General features: G+C 38.4%; 1 protein-coding gene across 6 annotated transcripts in view; it reads left to right on the forward strand.

Annotated features, from left to right (window-relative positions):
- The window catches only part of LOC106875112 (secretory carrier-associated membrane protein 1), a 125727-nt gene that overhangs the window by 50074 nt on the left and 61953 nt on the right, over positions 1 to 13700 (forward strand). For 3 of the 6 annotated variants that reach the window (XM_052975700.2, XM_052975702.2, XM_052975703.2), the window contains exon 2: positions 4491 to 4577. The exons of the other annotated variants lie outside the window; for them this stretch is intronic. In XM_052975700.2, coding sequence (XP_052831660.1) covers positions 4491 to 4577 — 87 coding nt within the window. The remainder of the gene's footprint in view (positions 1 to 4490; positions 4578 to 13700) is intronic. 6 annotated transcript variants of the gene reach the window in all.

Genomic DNA, 13700 nt, shown 5'->3' on the forward strand with positions numbered 1-13700 from the left:
GCATCAGACAGGAGAGAACAGGGTGGTGGTGGGGGTTGTCCAATTTATTCCTTAAGTATTCTGGTTTGTCTGTTAGGATGTAATGCTTATTTATTCACATTGTTTTGAATCAGTCATGCAATACCTTGTAGCTTTGAGATTTTGATATAATTGGTGTGAGAAACCAGATCTGGCTGGTTTGAACATAAAGCAGGTAGAATATTTGGGCTGGATATGGCCAATTTAAGTGTTAAATGGTTAAGAGGAACAAAGATCATTACAGTTGTGGTAGAAGAGATGAAAGAAGGACAGTTTTTTCATGGATTCATCATTGAAGTCTTTTGGTAAATGAAGACTTGTCTAAATATTTTGGTTGGTTAGTTTTTGGGTATTGTTTCTGTGGCCGGTCACTACATCACAACAAACATTTGTTATTTCAGTTGCAGGTCATCAGCTGTTCACAACTGATGTTTCCTGTCATTAAAGAGAAAAAAAACCCCCGAGCTTTTGGTTATCTTGGAAGCTACATGTTTACCATAAAAAGGTGATCAGTGATTTAGAGCTTCTACTTTGTAGAGTGTGTTCAGTTGTTTCATCTTGTGCTATTGACCAGTTCCAGTCCTATCACTGACATTTTCTTGCTTTGACATTTAACTGGAAAATGGTTTAATTCATTATGCTGTAGATACTGTATTAACATGGTCAAGGACTGACTCTTTAAATTTCTTCAGAATTTCTGGGAGTGGATTTACATTATTTCTGTGTATTATAAGGGTTTTGTAAATCACCTCCATCCAAGAGGGCCAAGAAAGCAAAATTACTCACGACAAGGAAGACATGGAACAAAACAAGTGATGTTCCTTGAACAGTGAATTCTACGAGAACTGTCAACAGAACTAAAACCTCATCAATTTTCATTTCTTAGGACAAGTTACTTTTTTTTCGTGAGAAGACCCGGCAAGCCAAGTGAGACCTAAATCTAAGGCCTCTGCCAGGGGTGTAGCCAGCCCACTCATGCATACCTTTCCTACATTGAACACTAAACTCCGCTTGTGAAGACTTGTTGAGGCAAGTGAAATCGAACTAAATTCGACGACTGGCACCCGTGCCAACATCGTCTCCTTCATTGGACATGAAACTCAGCTTGTGAAGACTTATTGGGGCAAGCGAATAGCAAAATCGGGATAGCACCTGTGCCCAGCGTCGCCTTTCTGGCACTTGTGCCCGTGACATGTGTAAGGATTTTCGAGCGAGATCGTTGCCAATGCCCCTGGACTGGCTCTTGTGCGGGTGGCACATAAAATACACCATTTTGAGCGTGGCCGTTGCCAGTACCGTCTGACTGGCCTTCGTAGGATTTTCAAGCGAGATCTTTGCCAGTGCCTCTGGACTGGCTCCTGTGTGGGTGGCACATAAAATACACCATTTTGAGCGTGGCTGTTGCCAGTACCGCCTGACTGGCTTTCGTGCGGGTGACACGTAAAAGCACCCACTACACTCTCTGAGTGGTTGGCGTTAGGAAGGGCATCCAGCTGTAGAAACTCTGCCAAATCAGATTGGAGGCTGGTGTTGCCATCCGGTTTCACCAGTCCGCAGTCAAATCGTCCAACCCATGCTAGCATGGAAAGCGGACGTTAAACGATGATGATGATGATATTTAGGTTTTAAAATCTGTTGTAGCTTAGTTTATGTGTGTGTATGTGTGAAACAGGAAATATTTGTCCAAGAAAATTGTTCCAGTCCACTGAAGGAAATGTTGGTAAAAACTTTAATTTGGATTTAGTTATGATTTTATAATTGTTTAATTGTTGTTTCATCTAGTTAGTATTTTGTTGAGGAAGAGATGGTCATTTTTGTATCCCAAATCTGTCCTTCTCAGACTATGCTGTACAGTCTTTTGTGCAGTTGTTGATTCTGCTTGGATTATCACAAAATAGTCTATTAATCCCCCCCCTCCATTACATATTCATTTTTGTGTAGATGACTGATTTAGCCAACATTTTAAGGTCCTTCTCTATAGAGAGCTGCAGTAGGTATTGAAGCTTTACCAAAAATATACCCATTTAGAACATTGGTTCTCAACCATTTTCCCCTGTCTTTGAGAACATGTTTCAGTGGCTGGGAACATGAACTATGTAAAATGTTAGAGAAAGAAACTTAGCTGGGGATTTTTTTTTTTTTTTTTGCAAGCCAATATTTGTCATAGGCCACTAAAATACTATCAAGGATCTCCATTTTATTGTAACTCAAAAAAAATCTTATGTAGACACCTCGTTGAAAACCAGTGATATTTGCAAAATGTCACTCATTGGACAAAGTTTTGGTAGATTGATGTACTCCTCTGCTTCATACACTTGATGACCACAATTTAATCTAATCAGTTGATAAAAATATGGCCATAATTCCTTATTTCTTCACCCTGTGACTTCAATTAGGTGCAGTGTACATGAGTTGCACTTACCCTCAACACTGCACAGTGCACCTGGTCAGATGAGTTCATCAAGTTGTTAATAAGTTCAGAACATTTTAAATGAATGAGAATGGTTAATGAGGAACCATTGAAGTATCGTCAACTTCAGTAGACATTTTAATGTGTTTGATTTTGACTTGATGCCTGACTTTACATTCTATAAGCATTACCATTAGTTAATTTGTTAATTCTGGCAGTATCATCCAGATCCAGTGAACAGTTCCACAATAATATCTTTATTCACTGGTCTACCATGCCTTTAATCAGGAGTTCAAATTCATGGTATTTTGTTATGTTTTGGGCCAGACTCTTTATTCTTCATTGCCTGTTTCTTTAATTTCCTCAAACTCTTAGCTAAATACCAGACACTATAACCCCTGCAGTACCCAAGAACTTTCTACAAATGTTATACTCCATTTCCAGGAAATCATAGGCTTTGATAACATCTGGACTAAAATTGCATTGTTTTGGGGTTTTTTAAAATTTCCTAGCTGCATTGTCTCCAATCCCTCATTAAAATATCTATAGCTCTCTACAAATAACATTAGTTAATTTAATTTCTGTTATTTCTTAAATTATAATGAAACAGTAGATTAGCGTGTTTGGTCGTTTAGTATAACAAATATTAATTTTAGCTGGCTTGAGGTTTTCCCTGTGCCTAGCTTGAAACACTAAGGCTATACACAACACACACCCAGTTACTGCAGAGTCACACACATAAACACTTAGAAGGTGAGTTAAATCTGTAGAATTGAAGTAGAGGACAAGAACTTAAAGAAGGGAAGGAGTTATGTATTGAATGATGTATTCAAATAATTCTCTATTAACTGTAATTTCCCCTTTTTGCTGGAGAAAGTAAACAAAAACCTAGTGGGAATTGTTATTGACTGTTAAAGAAAAAGGGGCAATAATTTTCAGAAATTAAGAATTAATTTCATATAATAAATTTATGTGCTGACAATGGGACTCGTTTGTGTAAATCTCTCTCTCTCTTTCTCTCTCTCTCTCTCTCTCTCTCTCTCTCTCACACACGTGTGTGTATGATATATATATATATATATATATATATATATATATATATATACATACATTATATATATATATATATATATATATATATATATATATATATATATATATATATAGAGAGAGAGAGAGAGAGAGAGAGAGAGAGAGTGAGAGAGGGGTGGAGGCATGCAGCTGGTTAATAAGTTTGCCTTTCAGTGCTTGTTTCTCTTCCAGTATGCAAAAGTGCATAATGGAGAAGTATCTTCTCCTATGGTTTTGAGTTGACCTCGGGTATGAAAGTATATTTGTAAAAGGATTAGTATGGTTCAGCCATATCACACCAAATCATGCTGAGCCTGCCTCAAGATTTGGTTATGGCTTTGTGTCTGTGGAATACTCCACCGTTTTCCATTATCAATGAATTTGTGCCGTTGATGGAACAATTGCGACACACATGCATTGTGATCAACACTCCACAATCTCTTTCTCTTTCTTATACCCCCCCCCACACACACGTTGTTTACATCTTTTTTCCATGTTAACATAAATGGATAGTTTTTTTTGGGGTTAGGGTTAGGGTTAGGGTTAGGGTTAGGGTTAGGGTTAGGGTCACTGCACTTAGAATAGGAAGTTGGAATGGAAACTTTTGTTACTGAGGTTGGAAAGAACCATTTCAGTTAGGTTCACTTCATCTCTCTCTCTCTCTCTCTCTCTTTCCCTATCTTAGATTTTAAATGTATATATACACACTCTCTTCACAGAGTTTACTTTAGGTTATATTTACTTCTGTTTTCGAAAGCCACATTTCATTTCTACAATAACATTTGATTCAACTGATCTCTCTCTCTCATTCACCCGCTCCCAGATCCAGTCTCTCTTTTACTCTGCCCTTTACTTGTTCCTCTCTCTCCTTTTCTTCCATGCACATGTCTGTATCTCTCTATTCCACCATCTTCAGCTAATATCTGCCCTCCACTGATGCAAGGATGCATGGTGATTCCATTACTTGACGCGACTGTTTATCTGTTTCCAGGATCCCTCCGTCAGACAGGCAACCAGTGGCACCCAAGGCACTTTGGATGATTTCAACCCTTTCGCTGATAAGAACAACACCCAGCCGGTAAACTTGCTCCTCGTTAAAACTCCTACACACACGCACACACGTTAATAGCATTGGTTTGGCTGGTCATTCAGTTGCTCACTTTACTCTTCTAACAACAACCTACTAAAAACTAATATCACTGGCTCTTAGTTGATGCACCAGTTAATTATTATTATTACCACTATTGCCTAACTATCTAGCTTAAAGAGATCACTGAATAACTCTTTTATCTGGAGTTTTTTTTAATTTTTTTTTTTTTTAAATTATTTAAAACAGAAGGGAAAAAAACATTAAAATCTTTCAATGGGGAATTTCATTTTGATTTGAAATATTTTTATTTTAATTTACAATAATTTTTATTTCATTTTTTTACCTTTGTTTTTGCACTGTTTTGAGTATATTCACATTGTTCTGTATTTTTATGTAATTTGATAATAATTATACAAATAATGTTTCAAGTTATTTGTTGAGAATGCCTACTTTTGTTTGTATGTTCGCTTTCTTTTATTTTTCTGTCTATGTTCAGTGTTGAATTATAATGTTCTCCTGCATGTGTGTTTGCCCCAGAAATTACTCTATTATTTATTATAATAATTGTTTATCAAGTTGACATTTGTTCATCTTTTTAAAGAATGCCATTCTTTCTTTCTTTCTCTATTTTTTTTTTTTTGCCATTTCATGAGAGAAATTACTGCTGCTTTTAATTAAGTTATTTGATTTTAGTTATTCTCTGGCTCAATTATTTTAACAATGATGTCATTAGAGTAAATTCATCTTGTGGTTTAGGCCTTACAGAAATGTGTTTCATACTCAAAACTTTTGCCTGTCCTGCATATCACATGTGATATACAAATCATATTTCTCTGGCTTCTATGCATCATATCTGATACATATGCCCAATTTGTTTTCAACTACCAGAGTAACTTGTGATTTATGAAAGGAAAGCTTTATATCACTCAGAAGATATGAAACACGGGCTGACTAAATATCTGAAAGCAAGCATGGATGCTTAATGAAAAACTTATGGAAATACTTTGGACAGGGAAAGTGTTAATGGGTGTAATGGGTGTTAATTTGAAGTGATTGATCTCTCCTCAACCCCATGCATATGTCGAGAGAGAGGATAATTGACTCAGGTTTGTTGGGGAGAATTTGAGTGGATTACTGTTGTTTACTTCCTGAGATTGATAAATGATGGTTTTCATTCTAAATATTCAATATGAATTCAGTACTCAATGAGTTATTGTCAGCAAATAGGGTTTCATATACATCATCGTCGTTTATCGTCCGCTTTCCATGCTAGCATGGGTTGGACGATTTGACTGAGGACTGGTGGACCAGGAGGCGACACCAGGCTCCAATCTGATTTGGCAGAGTTTCTACAGCTGGATGCCCTTCCTAATGCCAACCACTCCGAGAGTGTAGTGGGTGCTTTCATGTGCCACCGGCACGAGGGCCAGTCAGGCGGTACTGGCGACGGCCACGCTTGAAATGGTGTATTTTACGTGCCACCTGTACAGGAGCCAGTCCATTGGCACTGGCAACGATCTCGCTCGAATGTCTTTTCACGTGCCACTGGCACAAGTGCCAGGGAGGCGACGTTTGTAACGATCAACGGCCACGTTCAAAATGGTGTATTTTATGTGTCACCTGCATAGGGGCCAGTCCATCGGCACTGGCAATGATTACGCTCAAATGGTGCTATTTACGTGCCACCGGCACGGAAGCCAGACAGCTGCTCTGGCAACGATCGCGCTCGGACGGTGCTCTTAGTGCTCCACTGGTACAGGTGCCATCACGATTTCGCTTTCGCTTGCCACAACAGGTCTTCGCAAGCGGAGTTTAGTGTTCCTACAAATTTAGTTTGATTTCGATTTCACTTGCCTCACCATGTCTTCGCAAGCGGAGTTTAGTGTCCAATGAAGGAATGTTACGCGTAAGTGGGCTGGCTACATCCCTAGCATAGGCCTTGGATTTCGGTCTCACTTGGCTTGATGGGTCCTCTCATGCACAGCATATTTCCAAAGGTCACGGTCAGAAGTCATTGTCTCGGTGAGGCTTAATGTTCAGAGGTCGTGCTTCACCACCTCATCCCAGGTCTTCCAAGGCCATGGGTTCCCTCAACCGCTAGGGTGTGGCACTTTTTCACGCAGCTATCCTCATCCATTCTCGCCAAGTGTCCATACCAGCGCAATTGTCTCTCTTGCACACCACAACTGATGCTTCTTATGTTCAACTTTTCTCTCAAGATACTTACACTGTCGGGTATGCACACTGACATTACTCATCCATCGGAGAATACTGGCTTCATTCCTTGCAAGCTTACGCATGTCCTCAGCAGTCACGGCCCATGTTTCACTGCCATGTAGCATGGCTGTTCGTACACATGCGTCATACAGTCTGCCTTTTACTTTGAGTGAGAGGCCCTTTGTTGCCAGCAGAGGTAAGAGCTCTCTGAACTTTGCCCAGGCTATGCTTATTCTAGCAGCTACACTTTCAGCGCACCCACCCCCACTACTAACTTGGTCACCCAGATAGCGGAAGCTATCAGCTACATCTAGTTTTTCTCCCTGGAATGAGACAGAAGTTGTTTTCTGCATATCTACAGTGTTTATTGCACCTGAACATCTGCCACATACAAACACTAACTTCCTAGTTAACCTTCCTTTGATATTGCTGCACCTCTTATGTGTCCATAGCTTGCACTGGGTACATCTTATAGAGTTTCTACCTACACCTTTTCTACATATTGAACAGGGCCATCTACCTGAAGGGGTTTGTGTTTTATCTACCTTCCTACTTATTAGGACTTTGGTTTTAGCTAGGTTTACTCTAAGGCCCTTCGATTCTAGACCCTGCTTCCACACCTTAAACTTCTCCTCTAGTTCTGATAGTGACTCAGCAATTAGTGCAAGGTCATCAGAATAGAGGAGCTGCCAGGGGCATCCTATCTTGAATTCCTCTGTTATTGCCTGGAGGACTATGATAAATAGGAGGGGTCTGAGGACAGAGCCTTGGTGGACCCCTACCTCTACCCGGAATTCATCACTGTACTTGTTGCCAACCCTCACCTTACTGACAGTGTTTCTGTACATGGCTCGCAGCTCTCACTAACCATTCTTCTATCCCTAGTTTCCTCATTGACCACCAGATAAGGGTTCGGGGGACCCTGTCAAAGGCTTTCTCCATGTCAAGGCTAGGTATTTCTCCTGCAGCTGTCTTACCAGAAATATAGCATCAGTGGTGCTTTTCCCTGGCACAAACCCAAACTGCATCTCATCTAAACTGACTCGCTCCCTGATTAGTTGGGCTATAACCCTCTCCGGGACTTTCATTACCTGATCTAACAGCTTGATACCTCTGTAATTATTTTTATCTAAAGCGTCGCCTTTACCTTTGTAGCAGTTGACTATGGTGCTGCTACACCAGTCATTGGGTATGACTCCTTCTTGTATCACTTGGTTAGCAATACAGGTGACTAGGCTATAGCCGACACTGCCAGATATTTTGAGCATCTCTGCAGTGATTCCTGATGGGCCAGGGGCTTTCCCTGTCTTCATACTCTTAATTGCTTTGTCACCATGGTACTGTCAACTTGGATAGATGGTCCCTCTGTTGGGTCGACATTCGGCAGGCTCTCTCTCTCCCATTCATTCTCTTTATTGCGCAATCTTTCGTAGTGGCATCTCCAAACCTCTTTCTTTGCAGCCTCATTTAGTGCAAGCGTACCATCATCCATGCGAACACATTTTTCTCCGACGACATCACAATTCTCTCTCACACACTGTCTTGCAACACGAAATACTTCAAGTCTTTGGTCCTCACGGCGCAGAACATTGGCAAATTTTTTATTATCTACAAATTTTTTCTTATCTGCAAATTTTTTCTTGTCTGCAAATTTTTTCTTATCTACAAATTATTTTCTCATCTACAAATTTACACAAGGAGGTATCTAGCAATATATATATAAATTTCAAATTTTGTCATGAGGCCTGTAATTGTTAGGGAGGGGGAAAGTCAATTACATCAACCCTAGTGCTCAACAGGTACTTGTTTTGTCAACCACGAAAGGACGAGAGGCAAAGTCGACCATACCAGAATTTGAACTAAGAATGTTAAGACAGACGAAATGCCAGCAAGCATTTTGCCTGACGTGCGATTCTTCCAGCTTGCTTCCTTTATATTAAAATTGAGTTGTTAGGCTGGAGCATTGAGTGATATTACATTACAGAGACTTATTGGATAAGGGCAGAACAATGCCTTACCCAAATTTAAACTCTCCTATTTTGATGACAGAACCACTGCTATTGTATAAACATGCAGTTAGCAAGAAGGGACTTAACCAGTCTATCCCTGAGGAAATCTCTGTCTAGAAATAATACCACAGATAACATTGTGGAATGCATACTATTTAATTGCCCCATCAAAGAGTTCAGAATGAGCTCAAGGGCAATACCAGTCTGTGCATGTCACCTTCCTTCCTCCACACATTAGAGCAATGACCCTTTTTTGATCCTTTGCCTATCTACATGTCCTGGAGAAGGGGTCACAACCCTGAAATATAGAAATATAAGGTAAAATCCAACTGTTTTGTTTTCCTTTTGTAGTTTACTTTATGTCTCATCTTGCATTGTTTTGGCCTTACCCAACAAGTCTCATTGATTTATATATTTAAACAAGAATGAATGATGAAAAATAACTCAGTGGCCAGTGGCATGTATTTGAACAACTGAAATGGATACAGTTGTATCAGGTACCATACAACAAATTCTTGTTTTATTAAAACTCTCTGCCTTTAGAACATGTCATAAATATCAAATGTCAGCTGAAACTAACTCCACTTTACAAGGGGAGATAATCTCAAGATTCATGCATTTTGTAAAATGATGATGATGACATGCTGTTGAGATGGATACTTTCTTGCATATGTATATATGTTCTTTGAGGAGTTATTTTGCCAATAGAAATGCATGTATATTTTATTGTAATCAGTTAACTAATTAACTTAGCAATTATTTGATTAATCATTTAATTGGTTTGTGAAATTTTTTTCATTACACCCTGTGGTGTTATGATGTGCCCACATCTGCTCTTCACCATGCTAATGTGCAATTTTTGTTAGTTTCACAAACTTGGCCACTTTACTGAGCCAGCATTTCCAACAATTAACATACTTTCTTTCTTTGATAATACAGTCCTTAATTGAACCTGCCATCTGTATCAGAACAAGATACGGAATAAACCAAGTAAAATAAGAAAGTAGGCAAGACAGGCTCATGGTATAAAAATTAATTCTTAGGTGTAGTCTTTATGATGCTACCCTCAAAGACCAGGTACGTTTGAGAAAGTTTTAAAGGAGGTGAAAATTTATTTATTTGGAGAAGCAGACAGATCTACTGATCATTGACAGATAGGACACCTGTTTAGAAAAAAATTACCAATGGCCTATAACAATTGCATTAAAATGTAAACTGAATCCAAAAATACATTTTAAAACTAGAAATGTGCAGTACTGTATGAGACATGGAAGATGAAACCACAACTTGCAATGGAGAAATGGCCCACAACATAGTAGCAAGAATAGAGGTACACTGGTATGAGTGCAAAAATAAAAATCAACATCAGTACTGTATCAACATACAAAGAGAAACGTGACAGCTCGATAAACAACCTTGATGTAAAAATCTTATTGATGTACCGGCATAACTCAACATTAAGACAAGTAAAAACAAGATGTACATTGATTAGAGATTTAGAATGACCTCAGCAGAAAGTGTGGACAAAGTAATGACTCCTCTTTCATCAGTGTGTGGATGAATTTGTATACTTTGGTAAGATAAATATTTGTGTTGAAAGTTAAGCTAAACAGTTGAAATGTCCAACTTCCAGTGATATACAGGAATAAACAACAAGCTATCATATGAACAACACACACACATACACACAAATGCACAAACTATGCACATCAATGCTAGCCACAAAATATAACAACAAACAAACTAATGCATGCGCAGGCACACACACACACACACACACACACACACCACTCTCTCTCTCACTCTCACTCTCTCTCCCCAATCACTATAAACTATAAATAGTGAAGCAAAGACAGATTAATCAGTTTGTGAAACTAACATGAACATTAGCACAGGACAGAAAAAATGAGGTCACATCATGAGATAAGCTCAGAAGCTGTCACAAAACAACTCAGATTGATTCATCAAACAATTGATTGGTTAACTAGATGACTGATAACAGTATAAAGAAATGGGTCTCTCTCTCTCTTTCCTGCACACATACGCACGCGCACACACATAGCTGGATGCCTTCTTTATGTGTATACACTTTTATTTTTTTTGCATTATTTTGATTATTTCATTAGAATAGTTGGCATGGCATCTATGCTACTGCTCTTCTTGGCTATGAGTGGCCATGGTGATGGGCATTTTGAGAATAGCAATGAATCCACATAAAAAAAAAAGTCATAGATACAAGATATCCTGCCCACAGCTATTGTTCTTCTTTCAGCCATTCTAACCTTCGTGCAGTAAAACTCTTGAATAATGTGTTTCTAGAACGTTCTGTTTAATATATGGTGGAATCCTACAATCTGACTTTCAACATTTTGTTTCATTTTGTCTATGAGATGGGCCATTGACATACTAGGGATCTGTTGAGGAATGTTTGGTTATCCTATATATATATATATATATATATATATATATATATATATATAACACGGCAGGGTCATCTGACTTTTGCTCTTCCCTATTTTGCACTGAGTCAGGACACTGCCATTCTTAATCTTAAAAAATTTTTTTTTTTGTATTTTTCTCGAAACTTGTGCTTTGTAGAGCTGTGTTTGGACACCACCCCCTCACTTGATTTTTAGCTTCATCTAAACTTGTTGAGATCAGAGAACATAGAACAAGCTACATTGTCTTAGTCTCAGTTTACCTCTGGTATTAAGGGTAAAGAGGAGACTGGTGTAAAATGATATCTCATTCTGAAATGGGGATTGAATCTAGTCATGAAATTGAGATCACCAGAGTTATCTCTCCTTACCACTCTTTAAAAGTGGTTTCCTTTTAGGAAAGACTGAGATGTTGTAATGTTCAGTTTCTTCTTAAAACTATTCAACTCTCGGAAATTAATGGAAGATAATTATTCTGTTGTTTCTGAATCTTGTTATTAGCCTCTGTGAGGAATTAATTTAATTTGAGTGATATAACTATCCTCAAGACACACACAAAAAAAAAAAAAAAAAAAAACTCTCCTTCATTATTAAATGACACAGAATACATCTCAGCTTCCCATCAATGCAGATAGTGGTTACCATAGTTATGGAGAAAGGTTGAAAATGTTGACCATTTTAGTTGAAAAGTAGTCTAAGTGCTACTTTGTTGTGCCCTCAATTGAGAAACAGCTTTATTTAACTACCCACCCTTTATACCAGAAAACCCACCATTTCATTCTTATTTCCAGGTCAAAGTTAGGAAGCATCCACCTATCAAAATTGAATATTGGAAGCAAAGTGTTTATTTTGAGAGAGAGAGAATTGGGGATGGCTGAGGCTAATTCTGTTGTGACATATTGATGTTCTTACAGAATTGTCCTTCTTCACTGAAACTGGAACTAAATTTGGTCAATCTCCAAACATTTTCATTGTCCTTAATATACATATGTAGTATTAATATTTAGTGAAGTAGAATATATATTAAATAGCAAAAGTATTCTGAACAATCTGTGAATGTCTTTGGTTGTAAATAACTGCAAAATAGAATTTAACCCATTGTCTGAAATACACTGACTTTGTTTAATTTAATTCTTAGTCTTATAGCTTTTTCTATTTTTAATTTTCCTACTCTTATTAGAAACTAACTGAAATGTAGTTAGTCTCATATAAAAACCATAAAAATATAATTATTGTATGAATTTGGATGGAATTTGCTGATAGAATATAATGCTTATTGGTGTCCACTGTGAACATGCTTATTACCTGTTGTCCTGTCACTTTCACATGCCAAGGTAAATTGAATACAGTTAAGTTAATTACATGTAAACATTTAAAGATATCAATTCTCTCAAGCTTTTCTCTCAAGATACTTACACTCTGACGGGTATGCACATTTACATTACACATCCAGCGGAGCATACTGGCTTCATTCCTTGCGAGCTTACGCATGTCCTCAGCAGTCACAGCCCATGTTTCACTGCCATGTAGCATGGCTGTTCGTACACATGCGTCAAGGCAGACTGTATGACGCATGTGTACGAACAGCCATGCTACATGGCAGTGAAACATGGGCTGTGACTGCTGAGGACATGCGTAAGCTCGCAAGGAATGAAGCCAGTATGCTCCGCTGGATGTGCAATGTCAATGTGCATACCCAACAGAGTGTAAGTATCTTGAGAGAAAAGCTGAACATAAGAAGCGTCAGTAGTAGTGTGCAAGAGAGATGATTGCCAGTGCCCCTGGACTGGTTCTTGTGCGGGTGGCACATAAAAGACACCATTTCGAGCGTGGCCGTTATCGTGCGGGTGACACGTAAAAGCACCCACTACACTCTCTGAGTGGTTGGCGTTAGGAAGGGCATCCAGCTGTAGAAACTCTGCCAAATTAGATTGGAGCCTGGTGTAGCCATCCGGTTGCACCAGTCCTCAGTCAAATAGTCCAACCCATGCTAGCATGGAAAGCGGACGTTAAACGATGATGATGATGATGATGATGAATTCCTGGGCATTAATTTCCTGTCTTAGAGTTAATTTTGTGCTCCAGTTAATCTCTAACTTGGAAGTCGCACAACTCCCATTAGACAAAGAATTACAAGATATGCGTTCATCTCTTTCATTCAAAGATTTTTGAAAGGCCCAACAAGTTAATGTTATTAACTTTTATTACAGTAATTACATTCTCCTCATAAAACCACCAGTATACTAAGACCCCATATTTAAAATATATTTATAAGTTATGTATTTTTTTCTTAATTCTTACCATTCTCTAACGAAAGCATTAATGCAATACCAATTACATGATGACTCCACTCTTGCTCCCTATCAATTAATCCTGATACAATTTAGCTGGTGTTTGTAGATGACATTGAAATGTCACTTTAATCATTTTATCCATGTTCAAGCTTT

This window comes from Octopus bimaculoides, chromosome 22 (assembly GCF_046866305.1).
Source record: "Octopus bimaculoides isolate indiv1 chromosome 22, ASM4686630v1, whole genome shotgun sequence".
NCBI classification, from domain to species: Eukaryota; Metazoa; Mollusca; class Cephalopoda; order Octopoda; family Octopodidae; genus Octopus; species Octopus bimaculoides.